The sequence below is a fragment of the Elephas maximus genome, chromosome 4 (genome assembly GCF_024166365.1).
Source record: "Elephas maximus indicus isolate mEleMax1 chromosome 4, mEleMax1 primary haplotype, whole genome shotgun sequence".
Lineage (NCBI taxonomy): Eukaryota > Metazoa > Chordata > Mammalia > Proboscidea > Elephantidae > Elephas > Elephas maximus.
Genome location: NC_064822.1, coordinates 55,183,066 through 55,208,360, shown reverse-complemented (window position 1 = coordinate 55,208,360; position 25,295 = coordinate 55,183,066). Strand labels below are relative to the sequence as shown.

Here is a 25,295-nt window from a genome sequence, read left to right as displayed (position 1 = left end):
GCAAGTGTTAAAATCCTAACTTGAAATGGGAGCAGGGTAGCTTTTGGAGCCAGATTGAATTAGGTATGTAATTCCTACGCAGCTGCTTGTCAGCTGTGTGGTCTTGGGATAGTTTTATCTTTTCTGAGTGCTCAGAGCAGAAAATGCCTTTGGAATGAGATTTTTGAATCCCATGTAAGCAAGACTCCTCCCCCTCCTTTTTACACGTGTTAATACCTTGATGAAAAAGGGTGGCGGGCGGGGGGTGGGGGGAGGTAGATTTTATTAAGTCTGCTGTCCAAACTATAGATGCCGTCTTACATTACTTTGTATCAAGTATTTTTTCCCTTAATTTGCATGTGAAACAAGGCTTGGAATATAGCACTTAAAAGTCACTCAACAAGTTAGTGTTAGATCAATTATTTGAGTTTTTGGTATGAACAGGATTTACATAGGAATAATCAGAAAGGATTTTTTTTATGCCCTTTAGGATTTTATATCATAAGATGCCAAGTTAAAAATGGAGCTCTGTTTATTACTCTTACTTATTCCAACTCCATGTATCCTCAGTTTGAAAAATCTTCCAGGTGATATGTCTCTTGTTTTTAAATATTTTAGATGATTTGCCTTTTAAAAATGTTCAAATTGTACTATATATATACACACACACACACACACACACACTAATGAAGTCGTTTTTATTATTTTTATGTGAACCTATATTAATAACCCATTTATTTGTAACAAGGAAATCCTACCAAAGAAACTTCAAGCAATTACAAAAATATTTATTAGAATAAATATTTATCTTGTTATATTACTAACTGCTCTCCCATACTGGCAGCATGTATCTCAGCCTACAGGAAGTGCTTGCAGAAAAATGCATACTAAGTGCTGAAAGCCACATCTTACCCCAAATAACATATTTTGTCACTTTAGCAAAAAGTTCAATAACATAGTAATAACTGTATATTTATTCCTCTGGAGATTTAGAATTTTCCTTCTTTGTGACACAGACTTTTAAAAAAATCTCTACAGGCCAGTGACATATCAGGCTTATCGGGAACGTACACTGGAGACCGCAGTTCATGCCAGCGGCTGGAATAAGGTATTAACCAAATTATCTTTTTTCTTACAAGACTTTAGTGTGTTAATGATAAAGTACAGAAGGAATTGATCACATGATATAGCAGAAAACCAGTAGAGCTCATTATGTAGGGTATAAATAAAGCCAACTATGTTAAGTGGATTATCTCATTAATGCTGAAATGTTCTGCCTGGCCCCAAAATCCGTCTCCCATAGTGTGTCATCCTTTCTTCCTGTCTGTCCTGAATTTCCCATAATTTTGTAATTTCTCTGTGTTTGATGTGACATTTATCTCCAGATGGTTATTTGTTAACATGTGCATATGTCTTGGGGGAAAGAATAAGGCAAACACTCTCTTCTGATTCTCTTAAATGAATAATGCCATTTGTGTTTTATAGTTTACAAAATATCTCATTTCATCATCACAACCATTCGTTGCAGAGGGCAGAATGGATTTTATTAGCTTTTATTTATTCGTTTCCTTACTTAGTTCAGGTGTATAATTAGAGAATCAGAAAAATTAAATGACTTGCCTAGGACTCTTTGACTTGGAAGTACTGCAACCAACACTAAGATATTCTGATTCCAGTTTCAGTGTTTTTTTTTTTTCCACTAAGCCATACTGCTCATCCATTTTCTCAGGCTGTATTATCTACTTATCACCTCGAAAAGGCAGAAAGCCTAAGGGAATGCAGTGTAGGTGGCTAAGTGCAACGTGTAGGAGCCCTGGTGGCACAGTGGTTAAGCACTCAGCTGCTAACCAATACGTCAGCAGTTCGAACCCACCAGCCATTCCTCAAGAGAAAAGCATGACAGCCTGCTCCTGTAAAGATTTACAGCCTTGGAAACCCTATGGGGCAGTTCTACTCTATCCTGCAGGTGTGCTGTGAGTGGGAATGGACAGCTGTGGGTTTGGTTTTGTTGTTGCTGAGCTCAATATGAGAAGAAAGTGTGCCCCTTAATGATACGGTGCCATTGAGTCGATTCCAACTTACAGTGACCCTATATTCATAGTGACCCTATAGGACATAGTAGAACTGCCCCATAGGGTTTCCAAGGAGCAGCTGGTGGATTTAAACTTGCTGGCTTTTTGGTTAGCAGCCAAGTGCTTAACTGCTGTGCAGCCAGGGCTCCAACATGGTACTCGGGATGAACAAATTCAGTAAAATTATTTTACAAATAGCTACTCCTACTACTCAGAATTGTTTATGATATGGGTCAGGCCATGTGACCTTAGATACCTAATTGATGTATATTATTTTTCCTTACCTTAATATAGACTTCGGAGGCATTTAGTATAATAATTAGTAGTATAGGCTTTGGTACCAGACTTGTTTTGAATCTCATCTTTACCAAAGACTAGATGTTTAATTTGGGGTAGGTTAATTAAACTCTCTAAATGTTAGTTTTCTGGACATTTCATATAAGCAGAAACACATAATATGTGGCTTAAGTCTCTTTTATATATAGTCTTAACACTCCCCCTACTCTACTTTTTCCCCTGTAATTTACTTATAAGTTCTTTATCCTGTAGAATTTCCTACCTTCTGGATTTTATTGACTGCATCCCTGAAGTGTCACTTAACATTTTCCTCTATACCTGTATTACTTTTCCATTGATAGATAGATGTGGAGGCTTGATCAAATTCAGGTTTAATCTTTTTGGCAAAAATACTTCTTTGGTGATGTTTTGTATTTCCTACTGCATCACACTTGTTAGGTGGTGTTGAGTTGCTTCCAACTCATAGCGACCGTATGTACAGAATGAAACACCGCCTGGAACCTGAGCCATCCTCACAATCGTTGCTGTGTTTGAGCCTATTGTTGCAGCCACCATGTCAGTCCATCTTGTTGGGAATCTTCCTCTTTTTCACTGACCCTTTACTTTGCCAAGCATGATACCATTCTCCAGGGACTGGTCCTTCCTGATAACATGTCCAAAATACACGAGACAGAGTCTTGCCATTCTTGCTTCTAAGGAGCATCCTGGCTGTACTTCTTCAAAGACAGATTTGTTCATTCTTCTCACAGCCCATGATATATTCAGTATTCTTCACCAACACTGTAATTCAAAGGCATCAATTTTTCAGTGGTCTTCCCTATTCATTGTTCAATTTTTGCATGCACATGAGATGATTAGAAATACCATGGCTTGGGTCAGGTATACCTTAGTCCTCAAAGTGACATCTTTGCTTTTTAACACTGGATGGCACATAATGTCTTACTGTTTTTTAAGTCATATTTTGAAGCAGACAGGTCAAGGACATTATTCAGACCTAATCAGTAAATTAGTGCAGGTAAAATTTGTGGGCTGTGACATTTACTAGAATTGTTAAGGCACAGGAAGGTAAGGTGGTAGATTGATGGGCCAAAATATGTAATTTATCATCATAAATATCCATTTTACTGGAAGGATACATCAGCGCTGTGACTTTGCGTGCATTATTTCTACACCAGGCAAACTCATGCATTTGTTAATAAAAGGATAAAATTATTAAATTTAACTTAAACTAACCTGTTGGAGGAAGAGACCACAATGTATATATGAGCTGTCAGGGGATTGGATAAAGTATGTAAATAAAGGTGAACCAGTGGAAGTAATCTCTTTCAATGGTTAAAAGTACCTTAGCAAGAATGAAGAACGCCAAGGACACAAGGTAATTATGAGCCCAAGAGACGGAAAGGGCCACATGAACGAGAGACTACATCATCCTGAGACCAGAAGAACTAGGTGGTACCTGGCTACAACCGATGACTGCCCTGACAGGGAACACAACAGAGAACCCCTGAGGGAGCAGGAGAGCAGTGGGATGCAGACCCCAAATTCTCATAAAAAGACCAGACTTAATGGTCTGTCTGAGACTGGATGGACCCTGGTGGTCATGGCCCCCAGACCTTCTGTTGGCCCGGGACAGGAACCATTCCCGAAGCCAACTCTTCAGACATGGATTGGACTGGACAATGGGTTAGAGAGGGATGCTGCTGAGGAGTGAGCTTCTTGGATCAGGTGGACCTTGAGACTATGTTCGCATCTCCTGCCTGGAGGGTAGATGAGATGGTAGAGGGAGTTAGAAGCTGACGAAATGGACATGAAAAGAGAGTGCAGGGAGAGGGCGGGCTGTCTCATTAGGGGGAGAGTAATTGGGAGTATGTAGCAAGGTGTATATAAGTTTTTATGTGAGAGACGGACTTGATTTGTAAACTTTTCACTTAGAGCACAATAAAAATTATATTAAAAAAATAAAAAGAAATATCTTAAGTCACATTCCATATGAAATTGGTTACTAAAGATTAGTAAGTAAGCGCAAGTAAACCAGTACTTACCACGCTTACTGGGTAATTCACCCCTGGACAAATACTAATGATATAAACACCATGCTCTAACAAGCTAAAATGTCCCAATTAATCTTGTCATCCCTTCCAATTTAAACATTGTATGTTCAAAGATTAGCTGAATTATAGAAAGACGTCAATTAAAAAAACTAACATTTGTTAAAAAAAAAAAAAGTACCTTAGCATTCCATCACAAAAGCTGTTGAAGGAAAGAAAGAAAGAAAAAAAAAACTTATGTGCCTTGTGGGGATTACTAGTAAGGAAATGACTTAGAAAAAGGAATTCAAAAGATAAGACTATTTGGTTGCTTTTTAGACTTAGAAATATGCATAGTGAGAACTCCTAGGAATGGATGCTTGGGAATCTAGTTTTAACATTTTCTTCTTTTAATGATATGAGAGAGGGAGTTCAAAATATCAGGTGTACAGATTATGTCACATTCTTGTGTGTAGTAAACTACCATGTTCACGGAGATCAGGTGTAGAACTAATTCAGGAAGCTTTGTATGTGGCACAGAAATTAGAGGGGAAGTAGGTTTAACCGTTTAAAGAAAATTGTCTGAACTGTACTTAAAAGATCATGGACCTGGAAGTCATCATTCAGGTCCCTGAAGATAGTATAACAGGTCAAATAGATGATCAGCCTGGTGTACAAGTCATTCAATAATTGTATGAGGAGTAAAAGGTAAAACAGCCGTCATCAGCCATAACATGTATCACCGAGGAAAATACTCTTAACCAAACAAAATGTTGGTTCTCCTGTAAAGTGAAGTTTCTTCACTATGGTTACTACGTCTCAAGAAGGATATAACTGGGATGGCGAAGAGCCAGGAAAAGATAATTTAAACGATGAAAGCAGTAGAGGAGTTGTCATATGAGGACAGAATAAAAGATTAGATTCTAACCTGGAAATACAGTCAATGAGATGAAATATGGTTAATGACTAAAGGAATAAAAGAGAATTGCAGATGTATCATTGGATTATTGTAAACTAGAGTATGGAAGAGGTAAATTTGGAACAAAGTACTATTTTATATAGCTAGTGTAAAATGTTTGCAACTCAGCTCCTCAAGAGGTAATAGAGCTTAAACATAAATAACTTTAAAATGTTACCTGCTGGTGCATTGGGATGTTGTAAGGTACAGAACGTCCAGGACTTTGAAGTTGGTATAAAGGACAGTGAAGCAGATTCACAAGCCGTTCCTTAGTGCTCCTGCCAGGGGCAAAATACTGGGCTAGATGGAAAACAGTGGTTGTTTTCACCTTAAAAGTATGACGGGTTTTCTTATTGTGGAAAAAACCTAGTATATTATTCTTTATAGCCCATTACCTCTCCATTATTGTTAAGAAAGGGTTTTCAGTATATTTTGGGCTAAAGTTCTTTTAGAATGTACAAAAATGGAGTGTTTGTTGCGTTTGTTTCATTCAGACTTTAATACAGACTTCCTCTGGACTGCTTTTACTTAAAAGCCAAAGGTTATTAATATGAGATACAAACTCAGTGTTTTTTCTGTTTGTCCTCTTTTGCAGAAATATTTTGTCATTCCTCAGTTATTACCTTGGCAATCCAGTAACGAGGAACTGAAATCGATTCAATTTCCTTTTGCATTCCTTTTCCACTCATGTGGAGACCTTTTGATGTTTTAGACAAAAGGGAATATCTGCAGATGGTTAACTGAAAATATTTAGTTCTTTTCGGTATGTAATTTTTTTTAGGAAGGCAAGGGACTCAAGTTAGTTTTCATCATAGACTTTGATGACTTTTCAATAGTGGGAGCCCTGGTGGCACAGTGGTTAAGTGTTCAGCTGCTAACCAAAAGGTCGGCAGTTTGAATCCACCAGCTGCTCCTTGGAAACCCTGTGGGGCAGTTCTGTCTGTCCTATGGGGTTGCTATGAGTCGGAATCGACTCCATGGCAATGGGTTTGACTTTTCAGTATTGAGCATAGGGTTTTTAGGTATGGGTAATACTGTCTTATTATAGGTTTTTGATGACTTTTGTCTAATAGCCCATAATTTTTAAAAATTCTTATTTTCAAATAGACGGTAAAAGCACATGATACAGAATATAAAAAGAAAGATATACAGTGAAAAGAAAATTTATTTCTTATCCTTGCCACCAGTTACCTAGTTCCCCTTCCTCATACCTGTTGCTGTCAAGTTGATTCCAACTCATAGCAACCCTATAGGACAGAGTAGATCTGCCCCATAGGGTTTCCAAGGAGCACCTGGTGGATTTGAACTGCCAGCCTTTTGTTTAGCAGCTGTAGCTCTTAACCACTATACCATCAGGGTTTCCTCCCTCCCTGATAGGCAACCACTATTACCAGTTTCTTATGTATTTTTCCAGAGATACTATAGGATTATACAAACATATATGTGTGTTTATGTATTTATTTTGTCTTTACACAAATGGTAGCATATTGTACACACTCTTCTCTATCTTGCTTTTTTGCTTAGTAATTCACTAAAGTAAGCCTTGGAGGTTGGGCCAGTAAACAACCTAATTACTTTAAACAATTGCATAATATTTTATGGATAACCAAAATTTATTTTACCAGCCCCTATTGGGTTGTTTCTAGTCTTTTGCTCTTATAAACAATGCTTCAGTGAATTTTCTTGTATATATGTTGTTTCATATGTTTCTCTCTCCCCGTCTATCTATCTGAATACTTATATTTGATAAATTCCAGAAGTGGAATGCTAAGTCAAAGGATATGAGAAGCTTTAAAGCTCTACAGGTTTTGCCAAAGTTTTCTCAATGGAAGGTCATATCATTTTATACTCCACTGGTAGTGTATACGAGTGCCTGTTTCCTCACATCCCTGCCAACACATTGAGTTACTTTACGGGTGAAAAATGATATCTTCCTTTTCATTTTTGTCTGCATTTCTGTTATTTTAAATGAGGGTAAGGGTATTTTTATGTTTAGGAGCATTTGTGTTTCCTTTTCTATGAATTATCTGTTTTCAGTTTTTGGTCATTTTCTGTTGATGTATTCACTTTTACTGATTTAATATTCATCTTTCTATAAAAGATCTAGGATTTTTTTTAAGGTTAAAAAAACTTTAAGGTAAAAATTAATGCAGTTAGAATTTAGAAAACACCAAACTTTTCCATATTATTCACTTATTTAATTCATTGTTCCTTTAGTAGATGGGAAGTAGAGATTTAGAAGTACAATGGTTAAATTAAGTGGGTTTTTTTTTTATGATTCTTAGAATCACATTTTAAAATATTTTACTATCAAGTAGTTGATATTTTCTCTTAAAAATGTGTTATTTTTGAGCAGCATGTAAGGAAAAGGTACCAAGTTTAGTAAGATCAGAAACAATTTTTATTATACATTATGACTTTTAAAAACTATGAAATTCTTAGAAGAAAACATAGGAATAAATCTCCGTGATCTTGGGTTAGGTTTTGGTTTCTTTGATGTGACATCAAAAGCCCAAGTGACACTTGAAAAAAATAGATACATTTGATTTCATCAAAATTTAGAATGTTTACACTTCAGTGGACACCATAAAAAAGTGAAAAGAGAACTCACAGAATGAGAAAATATTTGCAAATCACATATCTGACAAAGGTATCCAGAATATATAGGTAACTTTTATAATTCAACAATAAAAAGACAAATAGCATAATTAAAAATAGGCAAAGAATTTGAATAAACATTTTTCCAATAAAGATATACAAATGGCCGATAGGCACATAAAAAGATGCTGTACTCTGCGAGCCATCAGGGAAATGCAGATCAAAACGTCAGTCAGATACCACTTCGTACCCACTAAGATGGCGAAGAGATAGGCAAGAACAAGTGTTGGCAAGGATGTGGAGAAGCTGGATGTGTTGTTTTCCTCATCTGAAATGTACAGAATAGTTCGATCTATAGAGACAGAAAGCAGCTTAGTGGTTTCCAGGGACTGAGGAAAGAAAGGCAATAGGGAGTACAGCTGCTGGGTACGAGGTTTCTTGTTGGAGTATTGGAAAAATTTAAATTAGACTCCAGTGAGCGTGGCACAAATCTGTGAATGTTCTGAAAACCCCTAACTGTATATTTCTAAGTGGGTAAATTTTATGGTATAAAGCTATTAAAAATTTTTTAAAAAAGGAGTTTTCTACCTGGATGATTTCTAGTTTTGAGTTATCCAAAAGTCAAGTTAATTATATGGCTATCTGAAAATATAGTCATAATTCATTATTCCAATACCCTAAAATGCCAAACTGGCAAATCTGTTTAGTGATGCAGCTTAATTTAAGTTTCATAGCCTGAAGAGCTTTGTTTATATAAAATTTCTTGGTCAGGTGCCATGGTTAATAACCTGAAAATTGTTTTCTAAATGATCTTGTAATCTTAAATATATATATATATTTTTTAAAAAGGACAAAAAAATACATTCCAGGAACATCAGTACTTTCTAACAGGTGATGAATAAATTATCTATTATACAGACAAAATTAAAGAAAAGCCAATACCTTGAAAAAGCCGTTTTTTAAATTATACAAATATATGAGAAATATTTATTTGAGAAAATTCAGATGTGCAAGAATAGAAAATAATCCAGAATTGTGTTATATTTGGCTGCAAGTAAGAGAAATCCTAGCTAATAGTGTTCTCAGTAGTACTCTTAGTTGCAGCAACAGTTCAACAGTGGCCTCAGAGTTTCAGCTTTGTTCTTTGTGCTCTGCCAGCAGTTTTTGTCATCATGCTTCTTTCCTAATTGCTACAAGATGACTATTACAGCTTTAGTTATCACATCTACGTTTGACAGAATAAAGGGGGGATGGGGGAGCACCAGTGTGCTCTCCTCTCAAGCTCATCTCTTGTAAGAATACCAAAGCTTTCCCAGAAGCCCTGTAGCAGAGTTGTCAGCACTGGATTATGTGGTCAACCCCAGCTGCAAAGCAGTCTGAGAAAGCAAGTATTTAGCAACAGGAAATAGCATTGTCATAATTGACTTTAATCAGCCATCATTTCTTGTCTGGGCTAGGTGTATTGTTCCCCTGACTAAAATCAAGACTCTGTACCAAGGCGGGTGGAGTTGCAGGGAATGGCTCCTGGATAAGCAGCTACCAGTGTGAGCCACTTCCAGCACCCCCACAACCCCACTATTTATATTTTGATATTTCTCTCATGATCTCTTTCAATACATGTTTATTTGCTAAAATATAATCTTACTACAAAGAGTATACATGTTATACAGTGACTGACCTTTAAAAATATGATTAGCTTCTATATGTTAAAGAAGAATCAAGTGTTTATTTTCTTACTATTAAAGTAACACTTGTTAATTATGGAAAATAGAGATTAAAAAAAAAAAAGATTCAGACTTTCACCATCCAGGTAATCCAGCAGGGATTAACACTGGAAACATTTTGCTTAGTCAAATATATGTGTGCTTGTATGTATACCTTTATTTATATTTAAAATGAAAGCTATAGTTTAATTGGTTGAATTATTGTTTAAACATACAATTACTGTTTTGCTTTTTTTTTTGTAAATAGTTTTTATTGTGCTTTAAGTGAAAGTTTACAAATCAAGTCAGTCTGTCACATACAAGCTTATATACACCTTACTACATACTCCCATTTACTCTCCCCCTAATGAGTCAGCCCGCTCCCTTCTTCCAGTCTCTCCTTTCGTGACCGTTTTGCCAGTTTCTAACCCTCTCTGCCCTCCTATCTCCCCTCCAGACAGGAGATGCAAATACAGTCTCAAGTGTCCACCTGATACAAGTAGCTCACTCTTCATCAGCATCTCTCTCCAGCCCATTGTCCAGTCCCTTCCATGTCTGATGAGTAGTCTTCGGGAATGGTTCCTGTCCTGGGCCAACCTGTTTTGCTTTTTAAATCACCTAAGAATAGACTCTTTGCTTTTCCATGGTATTCACGTAAAGAAAAATCATGGGCTTTGAGGTTACATCTGACTCTGAATCCTGTATTGCAAAACGGGACTCAAAGTTTGTTTGACTTCATGAACCCTCAATTCCTCATCTGTAGAGATGGCAATAATGATACTTGTTTCCTAGGATTGTTATGAAATTAAGTGTTTTAGTGAAATTCAGAGTACTTTTTATATTTTTTTTATATAGTAGGAACCCCCTTATTTTCATATATTATTTTTTGCCACCCCATTATATAAACCTATATACAATATTCAGAAAAATCCTATTAGTATTTAGTGTTTTATTTCCTTTATTGTAATAAAGTAGAATTCTGTAATGATGCAGCTGAGTATAATTTTCAGTAGTTGAATATATAAAACAAATGATAAGAATTTCAGTTTGTTTCTGATTCTCTCATCTTTGCGTTGAAGATTTTGGTGCCTCTGGTTTTGCTACGACAAATGCTTTTGGAGTTGACAAGACGTGGTCAAGAGCCCTTGAGTGCACTGCTACAGTTTGGTGTGACTTATCTGGAGGACCATGCAGCAGAGTACATCATTCAGCAAGGTGGCTGGGTATGAGCTGTAATGCATTTTTAAAACCTTTTGTTTAAAAAAAGAAATTAAGCCCCTTTGTTGTTGTTGTTAACAGCATAGATTTAATATCGAGTAATGATCAGTGGAAAGGGTATTCATATAGCTAAAGTGAAATTACTAAGATTTTACTTATAGTAAACTGATTCATGATATTTTAAAAGTTTTTAATTATAAAACATTAATACGTACAAAAGTATATAAATAAGGGATGAGAAATAATAAACGCTTATGACTACCATCCTAGTCCAAGAAAGAACACAGCCAGCACTTTTGAATCTCCTTATATGCCCCTCCTAGATTTCGTTGTGCTTCTACCTACCCCATTTCTGAATTTTGTGGGTTTTTTTTTTATGGTTTAACCATCTTCGTACATACCAAAAAACCAAAACCAAACCCAGTGCCGTCGAGTCGATTCTGACTCATAGTGACCCTATAGGACAGAGTAGAACTGCCCCGTAGAGTTTCCAAGGAGCACCTGGCGGATTCGAACTGCTGACCCTTTGGTAGCAGCCATAGCACTTAACTGCTACGCTGCCAGGGTTTCATATCTTTGTACATATCCCTAGATAATATATTATTTTGTATATTTTTCAGCTTTTTACAAATGGTATTATAGTGTATATATTCTTCCATAACTTGTTTTTCATTCAACCATATGGTTTTGAAATTCACCTAGATAGTGTTTCTCAACCTTTTTCATTATCACTCTCTTAAGGAGGCTTTTTAGACATTTTTGTAAATCAGTTTGTGTACTATTTATGCTATTGAGTCTCTCAGTTTATCAATATGATATATCCTTTCATTTATTTAGATTTTTTTAAAAGCCTCAATAAAGTTTTTAATTTCTTGCACAGAAGTCTTATACATATTTAGTTATATTCCTAAAAAATTTTTTTCTTTGCTGGTATATAGAAATGCAGTAGACTTTCCTATATTAATTTTATGTCCAGCAACTTTGCTGAACTCTCTTATTAATTATGATTATCTCTAGGTTCCTTTAAGTTTTCTACATAGACAATCATACCATCGATGAATAATTTTTTTTTTCTTTATGATTCTTATATCTTTAAAAAAAAAATTATTATTATACTAACCTAGACCTCCAGTGTAGTATAATGGAACTGGGGTTAGCAAGCATGCTTGTCTTTTTCCTGATACTGAAAAAGAATGTTTTTAATTGTTTCACCATTAAATTGTATCAATGTCAGTGAGTGAGGCTGGCCTGAGATTTTTATTGCATGAGTGAGGGTGGCCTGTAATTTTTCTTGTCTGGTTTCAGTATTAAGGGTATGTGGCTTCATAAAAGAATTTAGAGTTGGAGAGAGCATTTCTTCTTTTTCTATACTCTTGAATAGTTTTTGTAAAGTTAGAATTACTTGTACCTTGCTTGCCTGTAAAACTGTCTAGAATGTTCTTTGAGGAAGGCTTCTGTTTTTTCTTCGGAAATTTTTATTATTTTTCTAGCAATATTTCCATTTTTTTCCCCAAATTTTTTGTTGGCATAGTGCTTTTGATTTTGGTGGGAGGGTGCACTAAATTTTTATTTCTTAATCATTTTTTACTACTTCGTTTTTTAGAAAACTTTATTTTGGAGAATTTTGAACATATGTGTTTGAAGAGGATATTATAATGAACCCCCATCACTCACCCAACAACGATCAACTGTTGCCAGTCATGCCTTATTCACACCCTAATCATTTTCGCCCTTAATGTTATTTTGAAGCAAAGTTCAGACATGTGTTTTACTTAATAGAATTTTTAGTATAGATCTCTAGAAGATCAGGGTTCTCTTTTTATTTTAATATAACCACAATGCCATTAACACATGAAAAAAAATAATACTTTCGTATCATTAAATATCCCATCAATATTCGGGTTTCCAAATGTCTCAAAAATATCCTTTTTTCTCTTTTAATCTCTGCAATTTAAGGAATTATATCTCCTTTTTTCATTTCTAATATTATTAATTCCTTCTTTCTTTTGTTTTTAACATTAACAGACCCTAAGGTTTTTTTTGTTTTTTTTTTTTAAGTATTTAGTTCGTTGAGTTCTGACAGTTGTATACTCTTGTGTAACAACTTTCCAATACAAAATAGAGAATATTTCTACCACCCAGAAAGTTCCCTGGTGCCCCATTTTATATCTTTTCTGAGATTTGTGTATCTTGTAGGTATCTTCAAAGAACAAACTTTTCATTTTCATTTATGCTTTTATATTTTTTCTATTATATAATTTCTGCTTTTATCTTTACCTTCTTCCTTTTACTTTCTTTAGATGTATTCATTTTTTTCTCAAACTTCTGAAGTTGATTGTTTAACTCGTTAATTGTCAGCCTTTTTTTTTCTGTCATAGGTATTTGAGGCTATAAGTTTTACCACTTCAGCTCCATCTCATGAATTTTTGATAGTTTTTTCATTACTGTTCAATTATTTTTAAATTTCTGTTACAATATCATCTTTGAAGCTTGAATTATTTAGAAATATAATTTTGAGTTTCAAAAAAACTCGTAAAGGTTTGGGAGTTTAAAATTATGTTGTTGTTACAGATTTCTAATTTAATTGGCATTTTCATCAGAAAGCATGGCCGTCATGCTACTGAATGGTACTGAATCTCTGAAATGTACTGAAAACTTGTTTTATGGCCTAGTACATGGTTTATGTATATATATATATATATACACACACACACACACATAAAATTCACATGTGCTTCAGAAGAATGTATATTCTGTAATTGTTGATGCAGAGTTCTAATATGTCCATTCAAACAATCTTGGTAATTGTGGTTTAAATCTTTTATATCATTACCAATTTTTTGTCTAATTGACCTATCGCTTACTAAGAGAAATATGTTGAAATGTGTTACTATGGTGATAGATTTTCAGTTTTCCTTGTAGTTTTGTCAGTTTGGGCTTTATATATTTGCAGGTTATTTTGTTGGGCCACTGCAAATTGTAATTTTTCATTCTTTTTGGTGAGTTTAACTTTTTGTCATTATCGTTACAGTCTTAGTCCCTAAAGCAGTATTTTTGTCTTAAAGTCTGTTCTTTCTAATATTAATACGTCTGTGCCAGCATTTAGCCCTAATCTTTCTATATCCTTTCAACTCCAGCTTCTCTTATACCAAACAGTCATTTCATCATTTAACAATTTATTGAGTGCCTTCTACAAGCAATGCCTTGTTCTAGATTCTGGGTAGACAACTATGAACAGAGAAAATCCTTGACCCAATAGAAGTTTATATTCTGGGGGAGGGATACAGACAAACAAATAATCAAGATATGTAGTATGTCAGAAGGAGCCCTGGTGGCACAACAGTTAAGCGCTTAGCCGCAAACTAAAGATTGGCAGTTTAAACCCACCAGCTGCTCCACCAGAGAAAAGACCTGCTGATTTGCCCCATAATGATTACAGCTTAGGAAACCCTATGGGGAAGCTCTACTCTGTCCTGTAGGGTTGCCATCAGTCGGAATCAACTCAGCGGCTCACAACAACATAGTATGTCAGATGTCAGTAAGTGCTATGAAGAACAATAAAGCAGGGAAACAGTATAGGGATTGAAGTTTTTCATATGGTCGCCAGGGGAAACTTGACCGAGAAAATGATGTTTGAGCACACTTTGTTTATCTCCTGGTTTCATCTGACAGTTGGTTGTTACTTTTTTCCCCTTCTGCTGTTGTCCTGGGAGTTTCTTTCTTTGAGACCAGAAATGTTTTCTGTTCTTTTTTTTTTAAGCTATGTTTAGTGATTTTGTAGTGGGAATATTTTTCAGAATATATAGTATACATTACTGCTTTGTAGCCTCTTACACATCTAAATCTAGGGGTTTGGCTTTTTTTTTTTAAGTGGAAGTTTAAACAATTCCAATGTTTATCTGGAGCGTGTTAGATTTAGGTGCTTGGTAAAGGCCCGTTGAATGAAATGCTGAGCATTTGTCTTAGAATAGAAATATTGTTTTAAAAAATAAGAACTGTGAAAAATTATTTTCTTCCATTAGTAGTATTTTTTCTTCTGTTTTGACCAGTATGGTCTATGATGTGTGTGAGAGCCAGGGGGCACCCCAAATTAATTTCCACTTAGCCTTTGTAGTGCTTTACCACAAAGGAAGAAGAAAAATGCAGGGAATGTTATGTATCCCCTTCTTGATTTCTCGTTTTGTTATGATGTAGTCCTCCAAAGCTTCTTGGGTGATCATACTTTTTTACAGAGAAAGGTAAGTATCTTATTCAACTCAAATATCTGTGCTAATAATAGAAAAGAGCAGTAATTTGGGTCATTAGTTCATTAATGTTAAAATGTTTTTATTTTTAAATTTGGATGCCTAATCTGAATTTCATATTGTTAGGTCTAAGCTGTCCGTTTGCTCATGTTTAAAATGAAGAGTTGTGTTTTTGGCTAGTTGGTGAAGACTAGTTTGGCTAGGTGACATACCCTCTGATACAAGATGTCAACCTGAATCATCTTTTAGGTAATTTGAGTTGAACAACTACATTGGCAGGTCTTAGTATCATCACACTGCCCTTCCAGAGGAGAATCTTTTCTTTTTTTTTAATTATTCTTTGTTGTTGTTAAGAACATACCTGCAGAACATATACCAATTCAACGATTTCTACATGTAGAATTCAGTGATACTGATAACATTTTTCAAGTTGTGCAACCATTCCCACCCTCCTTTCTGAGTTGTTCCCCCCGCCATTAACATCAACTCACTGCCCCTTAAGTTTCAGAGGAGAATCATTTTAACTACATGATGTTGCATGTCTGTTATATATGTTTGTATCGCCGTTTCCACAGGCAGTGTGTATGTCTTTAGCCACTCGTCAGGGTGAAGCAAACTGTCTAGCTTACAAAGTAAAACTAGTTTTGAAAGTCTACAGAAAAGGAGGAGCCCTGTGGCACAGTGGTTAAGCATTTGGCTGCTAACTGAAAGGTTGACAGTTCAAATCCATCAGCCACTCCTTGGAAACCCAATGGGGCAGTTCTACTCTGTCCTGTAAGGTCTCTGTGAATCGAAATATACTTGACAGCAGTGGATTAGTGGGTTACAGAAAAGGAGGAGGTGCTGGCAGCTGAAGTGTGTTGAGTGATTGCAGAGTAGTAGCATGTAGTTGGTTAGGAGCAGGTGGGCTTTGGACATACAGATTTGCAGAGAGAAAAATAGTATTTTGTTCTCTGAGTTACAAACAGAAGTGGCTAGGTATATTATCTTCCTAGGCTGATGCAGCAAATTACCACAGACTTGGTGGCTTAAAACAACAGAAATTTATTCTGTTAACGGTTCTGGAGGCCAGGAGTCTGAAATTAAGGTCACGTTCCCTCTGTAGGTTCTAGGGAGATTCCTTCCTTGCCTCTCCCGTTTTCTGGTGGCTACTGCTGTTCCTGGGCATGTGGCTGGGCATGTGGCAGGATAAGTCTAACCTCTGCTGCCTTATTTACACAGCCTTCTTGTGTCTGTGTTCTTTTTTCTTATAAGAACACTAGTCATTGGATTTAGGGCCCACTCAGTTTCTCATTCCGTAGTTTGTACACAAGGTGTTCTGTGACATTGGTTTCATTCCCCACAATGTGTCAGCACTCCTCATTTCCATCCTAGTTTCCTTTCGTTCTGATTTTCTGTCCCTTCCTGCCATCTCATCTTTGCTTTTGGGCAAATGTTGCCCTTTTGATCTCATATAATTGATTGTTCTAAGGACCACGTTCCTCTTAAGTTTTATTGTTTATTTTATGGGTGTTTTTTAAAATGATATAAGTTATTTTGTGTTTAATTGCTTCAACCATGGGCATTATTCCTCAGATTTAGACTTAGGTCATATAGTTGCAGCTTCTATTGAAAAAAATCAGCCAGTGAAAACCCTGTGTATCACAACAGTTCAGTTCCATTATGCTTGGGATCACCATGAACTGGGGATATTTAGACGGCAGCAAACAACAACAGTCTATACCTTAGGTGTGAAAGATTCTTGACCTACTTCTGAGCATTCCCAGTTACTGATACTCACTGTCATGTGAGGGTGAAGCATATCCCTATATGCCCTACATAGAATATGGAAGCTGAGACTTCTGTTCTTTGGGGCAGTAATCACAGGCACACCAAATCATGTTCTTCCCTTGAGAAATGGAGTGACCTCGTAGTGTTTGTTCTTGTTTAACTGTGTAGCCTTAGGTGAATCATCTCCCTTCGTGTTCTTCAGATTATTTATAAAGCTAGCTTACTAATGAAATCACTAATCGTGTCTGCCCATTTTGTAAGGATTTTGTGAAGATTAATTAATGTCTATAATGCTACTTAAGCCCTTCAGGGATTAATTTTCAGTATGCGATAAACCTTAATTGATTGTTGGGGCAGTTCTACTCTGTCCTATATGGTTGATATGAGTCAGAATTGACTCGACGGCATTGGTTGGGTATGTATGCTAGGCATTATGCTAGATGCAGAATATACAAAATTTGAATAAAATATGGGCCCTACTTATGAGCTCAGATCTGACTGGGAGACAGAAATGTAAATAACCATATGTAGTGTGTTAGGTGCTGTGAGATGGAGATCTGTTTAAAGTGCAGTGGGCGGGCAAAAGGAAGGAATGATTAATTGGGGCGTGACTAGAAATATAGGTTCAATTACAAACACATAACTATAATTAGCAATTAGCTTTTCAGAGTTGAACTGGAGTATAAATTTTATTACTGTTTACGCTGGCGTTAAAGTTACAAGATAAGGGGGTTTGGGGTTTGTTTGTATTATTATATTTTGTTTATTTTCTCTCTCAACCTTGTCGTTTCACCCTGGCCTTTTCAGCCAGAGAATGGTGGGTCGAGAAATCACAAGATTTATTTCTAGTCCCGGCTCTGCTAAATACTAGTCTTGTGTTTTAGGGGAATTTAAGCCTGTTTCTTCAGCCTCAAAAAGGGAAGAACTCCTTCTCTATCTCACAGAGATTATGATATAAAAGTGTTTTGTGAAAACATTGTATTTTTATAAATGTCAAGTTTTCAGGCATAAGAGTTTGCATTTGTTTTCCCTCTCCTTAAGCCTGATTGAAGTTTCCTTTGAGTTATGACTTTTATTTGCCCTGTAGCCCAGTTAGGACACAGACTGGTTGGTGTGCTCACTTCTTCCTGACTCATCCTTGTTCCCTCCCTCCTCTTTCTCACTCCTTTTCATTTGCTCGGATTGTGTCGCTACCTTAGAAGTAAGCCTGTCTCCTGAAAAGGGCAGTGGAAGTCCACTGTGGTAAGGCTGCTCTTTTATTCTTCTCCTTTTGTCATGTGCTAAACTAAATTCTTTGGAAGATTTTGTTTTAGATTATATAAAAGCTTACTTGGGAGAATTTATCTAATGAATATCATAATATTTAAGTAGTTCAAATAAAGTTAATTTTTGTTTTTTCTCTTTGGCGTGAAGCTTCGTATTTCTATTTTAAGAGCAGACCTTGAAAAGTCTTGCTTTTTCAAATCTAGGATATCAGAATACTTCCTCTTGGAAATTTTTAAGTTAAGAATTCGTTAGAACAGAAACAAATCAATTTAGTGTAGCAAGGGTAAGTACTGTTTCATGAAGCATGTTTGTTACATATATGAGTGTGGGTATTTAGTGGGTTGTGTTTTAAAATGTATTTTTTTGTGGGCTTTGGTCATCGAGTTAGGTGGAAAATTGCTTCTCTAGAATTTCTTTCGCACTCTCCGTTTTCTTAGGTTAACAGTGGTCTAAGAGACATTTAGTTGTCAGTGTCCTGTTTGAATGTAGAAAAGCAGATATCTGCTTTCATTTTATACGGTGAATACTTGAAAGAGAGAGATTGTGTAAAGGCTGAGAAGTAATGGTAAAGGTCTGTGCCAACATGTCTGAAGAGAGAGATGAGTTTACCAGTGTAGATGGACTTTGGAGTTCTGCCACAGGGGCTTCAGATGGAAAAGTCTGTAGGAGCCCTACTTAGCAGCAGCTGTGACTTACGGAAGGTGAAATACTGCTTGAAGTGACAGGATAATTTGTAATTGACATGAACCCCCAAAAAAGTTAAACAAAAAATGCATCACGAATCAACTTCTGTACAATTTTAAATGGTTCTTTGAATAATCGCTGAACTGTTTGTTTACCTAGCTCCTACCACCAGAGCTGAAGTTATATTTCATACAAAACACATTTTAAGAAATAATCTCTTCATCTCCAAATCTCAGTTTCTTCTTTATTTCTCTGTGTAATTGAAGAGTTTCATGCACATATCTTTGTGTCTTTGCTTGACAAAAACACCAAGAGTAACGTTTTCCATCTATTTCTGATCATAAACTTAAGAGGCACTATGATACAGTAGGGAAAGCCCTGGATGGGAATCGAAGACCTTTAGTCTAAGAGTTAATAACATAGTTGATAAAAGCATGGACTCTGGAGGCAAACTGTCTGGCCTTTAATCCCAGCAGTCATATCACAGTTTCATGACGTTGAACAAGTCATTTATCCTCTTTTTGTGCTTCAGTTTCCCCATCTGTAAAATGGAAATAATAATAAGACTTACCTCACAGGGTTGTTGTGAGATTTAAAAAGATTAAATAAGGTTTTGAGAATGGCACATAGTAAGAACTATATATAAACGTTAGCTGTTTTTATTGACATCCAGTTCTTCCAGCAAGCTAAGGGACTGTGGACAAGTGTCTTAATCTCTCTGGGCTTCATCTTTAAAATAAGAAGAAGAAGAAAAAAACGCCATTTTCAGATTCCTTTTGCCTGCTTAAACTGTGATGGTTGGTCCCAATTAGTTTTATATTTTTGAGCCCTTGAAATTACTCCCCTGTGTTTTTCTTCAGTGGGGCCAAAGAAACAGATAATTCCAACGAGGTAAATATTTTATGTTAAAAACAATTTAAATTATTGGAATGGTTCTAAGACTTTTTGGAGATGTTATTCCCCTAATGTGCTAAGTTTTAGTTATTTCCTAAAGCAGTTCTATATCTTTTAGTGAAAGCCTATTCTTCATAAATGACAGTAATTGTCAAGAGAAAGGCCTCTCTTTATATTTTTGCTTTATATGAACTGATCTCTTGTGTAGTAAAAGTCTCAACAGCTGTCCCCAGCAATAAAAGTCCCAGTGGTCATTCGTTCTTTCTTTAAGACTTTTTACATAAGAGCAAAAAATATTTGGTGAATCTTCATGAAAATGTCACATGCGCTATATACAAAAATAAGCTGTCAGTTAGGGAGGCCATGACAGCAAAGAGTTAGCTTTTGAAGCAGTACTTCACAGTTTTAATTTGACGAAGCCGATGATCTAGAATCATGGATGAGATGAAAATGTTCTCTAGATGTGGAACAAAGAATCATCCTAAATGCTTTGTTGGCTTTGAGCTGTTAAAAGTAAGGGGAAAGACATCTTACACTATATTTGTTAACTTTTTACTTATTTCTTCATGGTAGAATTTTGAAATTTCTGTTTTACTTGTCTTGGCTTAGAACCCTAAAGAAAAAAGTAGCAAAGATATCCTTTCTGAGGATTAAAAATCTTACCTTTTTGTTATGACTCTTTTTGTTTGTTCTGTTTTGGTTTTGCTTTTTTAATCAGTTTTTGGTATTAGACATTCTGTTTTTAGAAGTTAAGATAAGTAACTTGTTGAGAATTCCTATCAGGGAGCACTTAGAAACTCTCTGACCCTTGGATAACCCTTCTGTTTGAACATCTGTGTAATTGTAAGGCTGCTTTGTGAATCCAACTGGAATGTACAGCTTTTGAAATGGCATGAAAATAGATGACAAACTTAGAGAGTGTGAACAGAGTGAGAGCAGATGTGATACCAAGACTAAGAATAAAGATATAAGAAAGTACATTCCTTTTTTCAGAATAACTCAAGTAGGGTGAGGATAGTCAATAAAATTTTTGGGTACTTTAGATGAAAACTTTAAAGTATAAATGAAAGATTTATAAGAATACACTCTTTTAAGTCACTTGTAGGTGGGGTTCTGGGTAGTGAAGTAACTGATGTTCCTTGAGTATTTTGCATAACTCTGAAATACAAATTCTTTTGAGAAAATAGGATGATCTTACTTTCTTTTAGGAGCCCTGATGGCACAGTGGTTAAAGCGCTCGACTGCTAACCAAAAGGTTTGCAGTTTGAACCGAGGGAGAGGGATGTGGTAGTACGCCTCCGTAAAGATTTACAGCCTTGGAAGCCCTATGAAGCAGTTCTACTCTGTCCTGTAAAGTAGGGTATGAGTTAGAATCGACTTAACAGCAGTGGGTGGGTATTTTCTTTTGAGGGTGGCAGACTGTGATTGGTTTATTCAGTATCGTAATTCTGTTGACTTTTTTCCCCAAACTTTTTCTCTTCACTTAACAAAAAAACTTAGCCCAATTTAAAAATGTCCAGCGTTTCAATAATGAAGAGAAGTTTTTAGTCATCATCAGTGTCATGTCTTTCCTTTTTATCTACTCTGCAGAGGTTTGAGGGTGGAGGATTACACAGCTACGCATAGGATTGCCATGAGTTGGAATCAACTTGAGGCAATGGGTTTAAGCCATACTAATAGTTTCTCATTTGAAGACTCTTGAGGAAACAAATAAATAAAAAAGTGTACTAAAGTAAAGTTGTTGCTCTCAAGTTGATTCCAACTTATAGTGGCCGTATAGGACAGAGTAGAACTGTTCTACAGGGTTTCCAAGGAGTGGCTGGTGGATTCAAACTGTTGACCTTTTGGTTAGCAGCTGAATGAATGCTTAATCACTGCGCCACCAGGGCCGCAAAGAAAAGTTAGTAAAAATATGACCTTTGTGTTACTTTATATTATTACTGCTCTTCTTTACTACCTTTTCCTTCCTCTTTGCACAAGTATCATGTATGTAAGGTTTATTTCTGGTCTTCACAAGGTAGAGCTCCTGAAGAGATGATATAATAAACAGATAAACCTTTGAGTATATAAATTATGTAGTACAAAGAACTTGTAACAGGTGTGGGAGGATCCGTATGGCTCATTAGAATTCCGTTCTGCAGCCAAAAGCCAAACCAAACCCACTGCTGTCAAGTCGATTCTATCTCATAGCAACCCTATACGACAGAGTAGAACTGCCCCATAGGGTTTCCAAGGAGCACCTGTGGAATTCGAACTGCTGAACTTTCGGTTACCAGCGTAGCTCTTAACCACTACACCACCAGTGTTTGCAAAGACGTAGGCAAATACAACCTTTACAGAAAGATGTAGCTTCATTGTCAATCTGGATTTGATGACTGGGTCTTCCTCACTCTTGGAATTCCACAAGTAGTTTTCTGAGAAAGTTACAGATATAGTTCCCTGAGCAAATAGTAGCTATTTTCAGTTGTGTTGCCTGTCGTCATTCTTCATTATTACTGATTTAATCAACAAAGCTCAGGGATATCCTTAACAATAACCCAAAAGTCTATCATACCTCTGCCTGTTAATGTGCTAGAGTATGTCCGGGCTTTGGCTCTGAGAGCAAGGACGGTAAGAGATGAGATAAATCTGCCCACAGTAGTCCTGTTTTACATGGGTCAGCAGAGGAGATGAAAACAATTTGGAATAGTACTCTGAAGGGTGACAGAACTAACTCCCCGTAAGTGCTGCTCATCAAATTATTAACAGAGGTGAAGGCAGGAGCCTGGGAAGGATTCTTTAAAAAAAAAGGCTGCCTTGTGACTGCAAACTAGCTTTTCCACCACTGCCCACTGTCGTTGAGTTGATTCCAACTCATAGCAACCCTACAGGACAGAGTAGAACTGCCCCACAGAGTTTCCAAGGAGCGCCTGGCGGATTCAAACTGCTGACCTCTTGGTTAGCAGCCGTAGCACTTAACCACTATGCCAGCAGGGTTTCCGAGCGAGCTTTAGGTCTCCCATTTTGTACTGTGTTTGGAGGAGCTGTTGAATTTACCAGTGCCCATTTTTTACCTTGATTATAGCAGAATTACACTCTTTTTCATTTGGCAAGATATGATGCCTAGGTCCCACCTTCACAGATTCTGATTTGTTATGGATTGCAACTTCAGTGTAGGAGTCCTTGAAAGTTCCACAGTTAACTAATAAGACAGCAAAATTTGATGACCACTGTGTTACATAGTCTCCCCAGCTAGATTACAGACTCCTTGAAAGCAGAGATCATGATTTTATACTCTCTCTTAAACATAACAGTGTGTACCATGAATTTACTAGATTGCTGGTTATACTGAACAGTTAAACACAACCCTAAACATAAAGAAGCCCAGTTATTTAATTGTTCAAACTAACCAAATGTCAAGGAAGCCACAGTAAAGTGCAGATGTTTTACTAGGTGTTGTAAAATGCAAAGAAAGGAAATGATAGTTATACAATAAAGTAGTGCTTAATCAGGAAAGACTTCTTGAAAGAAGTCTAGGCTTGAAGGAGGTGATGAACTTATATTGGAAAATGGCAAGAAATTAGATGAATTTGGTGTCTAGCTTAGGTAGTTTGGAGGGGCTGCCAGGGCATAGATGTTTCTTATGTTCTGTATCTTCTGTGTTTAAACCATTTAGGACATATGCTACGTTGTTAAGAAAAAGAAGTCTTGAAACTATTCAGCCCTGCTCAGAACTCCACTGAGTATCTTTCTTCTCTGTATGTAGCAGAAGTTGGAAAACAGATGTACTTCCTCTTCAGAGAAGCTTGCAGGTCTAGCACAGCAGTTTGTAGTACACATTATGTTGTACATAAAGAACATTTCATTTGTATGGGTTGGTGATTCCAAGGCAACAGTCATGCAAAAAAGAGAAGTGACATCTGTTTCTCAGTGGAAGAGACCCCAGGTTGAAAAACTGGTCCAGTTTGTCTAAATTTCCAAGGAATTAAGATTAGGCATTAATGTAATAAATGTACATGGAATTCTGTACAGCATATGGAAAGAAGGGAACTGGGAAAAGAAACAGATACAACAAAGATGTTATTATAAAACATATCCTTGATCTCCAGGAGTTTATAGTTAGTGGGATATAAGACCGATGCATACCATTTACTCCATGTTTTATAACAAAGAGGAACAGGTGAATCCTGTAAGAGTTTAGAGATAATACGAAGGATTCAGAAAGGCAGAATTGAGAAGGAGGGAATTCTGAATGAATGGGAACAGTGTGATTTGAGTCAAAAGATGGGAGACTGAATTCAGTGTTGAGCACCAGGACTGTGTGACCCTGAGGTACAAAACCCAGGTGTAGCTCCTGTTTGTAGAAATAAGAGATGAACAAAGAGCTGTACCTAGCAGTGCCTGAGAAATTAAAAATAGCTCATGTTCAGAGCTTCTTTTATATCCAAAGATGGGACCAGTTTTCCTGTCAGCCAAGCATTTATTGAGTACAACTATTTGGTCAGCATGTGTGAGGCATCACATGGGGGATGATAAAGAAGCTTAAAGCATGTTTTATCCCTTTAAGGTATTTATAATCTAGTTGGGAGATTAGTGATCCATGTAAAAAAAAAAATGAGAAATATGATACAAAATGTATAATTATGATACTTTGTGTGGCCCAGACTCAGAGCTATTGTAGAAGTTTTGAAGAAATAAGAGAGGGTGATTGAATTGAGTGGTCCAAAGAGGACAGAATTTGAACTAGATCCTGAAGGAGCCAGGGCCCGTGGATATGCTTCAGGGAGTCTGAAATTTCTCCTAACATGGTATGTTGCCTTGTGTGGATTCACATTTTTAAGGGAGAGGTCTCAAACGTTTCATTATATTTGCAAAATGTTCTCTGCTCCCCCAAAATGTTAAGAACACCAGTATCTACATGATTCAGAAGACAGGGTTTGAGAATTTAGTACAGCACTTTTAGGGGACAGTGAGCAACCTTGCCAATATCGGGCTTCTCTCTTAAGTGGGGCATCTAATAAGTAATTAAGGCAAATTTGGGCTTAAATGGTAGCTTTTTTTTTTTTTTCTAGGGATAGAGAGGAAAGATTGGCCTTACCTCTGTGCTGTAACTTTTAAATTTATATATTTTGTTTTCTAAGAAAACATTGCTAATATGCTCAGGAGGGAATAGTGTCTTATTGTAAATGTATGATTTTCCTCTCTTTTTAACTAAAACCAAACCCGTTGCCATTGAGTCAATTCCAGCTCATAGTGACCCTATAGGACGGAGCAGAACTGCCCCATAGGGTTTTCCAGGAGTGGCTGGTGGTGTTGAACTGCTGACCTTTTGGTTAGCAGCCTTAACACTTAGCCACTGTGCCACCAGGGCTCCCTTTTTTAACTAAAGGAGTCAGATAATTAAAAATAGATTTCAAATGCAGCGCCACTCTATTTTATAAAATTCAAACTGAGCCTTTACCTAATGGTCAGATGGTTCCTTAGATTCACCTTTTCTGCCCTGAGTTATTGATAGTGTCTAGAAGAGGCCATACGAAGAGAAAGTTGAATTTATTTCTCAATAAAACCAAGATCTTTGTCAATCTCAGCAAGACTTCATGAGATAG

General features: G+C 36.4%; 1 protein-coding gene across 3 annotated transcripts in view; it reads left to right on the top strand.

Annotated features, from left to right (window-relative positions):
• The window catches only part of BCL2L13 (BCL2 like 13), a 96,740-nt gene that overhangs the window by 56,060 nt on the left and 15,385 nt on the right, over positions 1-25,295 (top strand). For 2 of the 3 annotated variants that reach the window (XM_049882111.1, XM_049882112.1), the window contains exons 5-6: positions 1,018-1,087; positions 10,714-10,857. In XM_049882111.1, coding sequence (XP_049738068.1) covers positions 1,018-1,087; positions 10,714-10,857 — 214 coding nt within the window. The remainder of the gene's footprint in view (positions 1-1,017; positions 1,088-10,713; positions 10,858-25,295) is intronic. The other variant, XM_049882113.1, reaches the window with a different exon arrangement.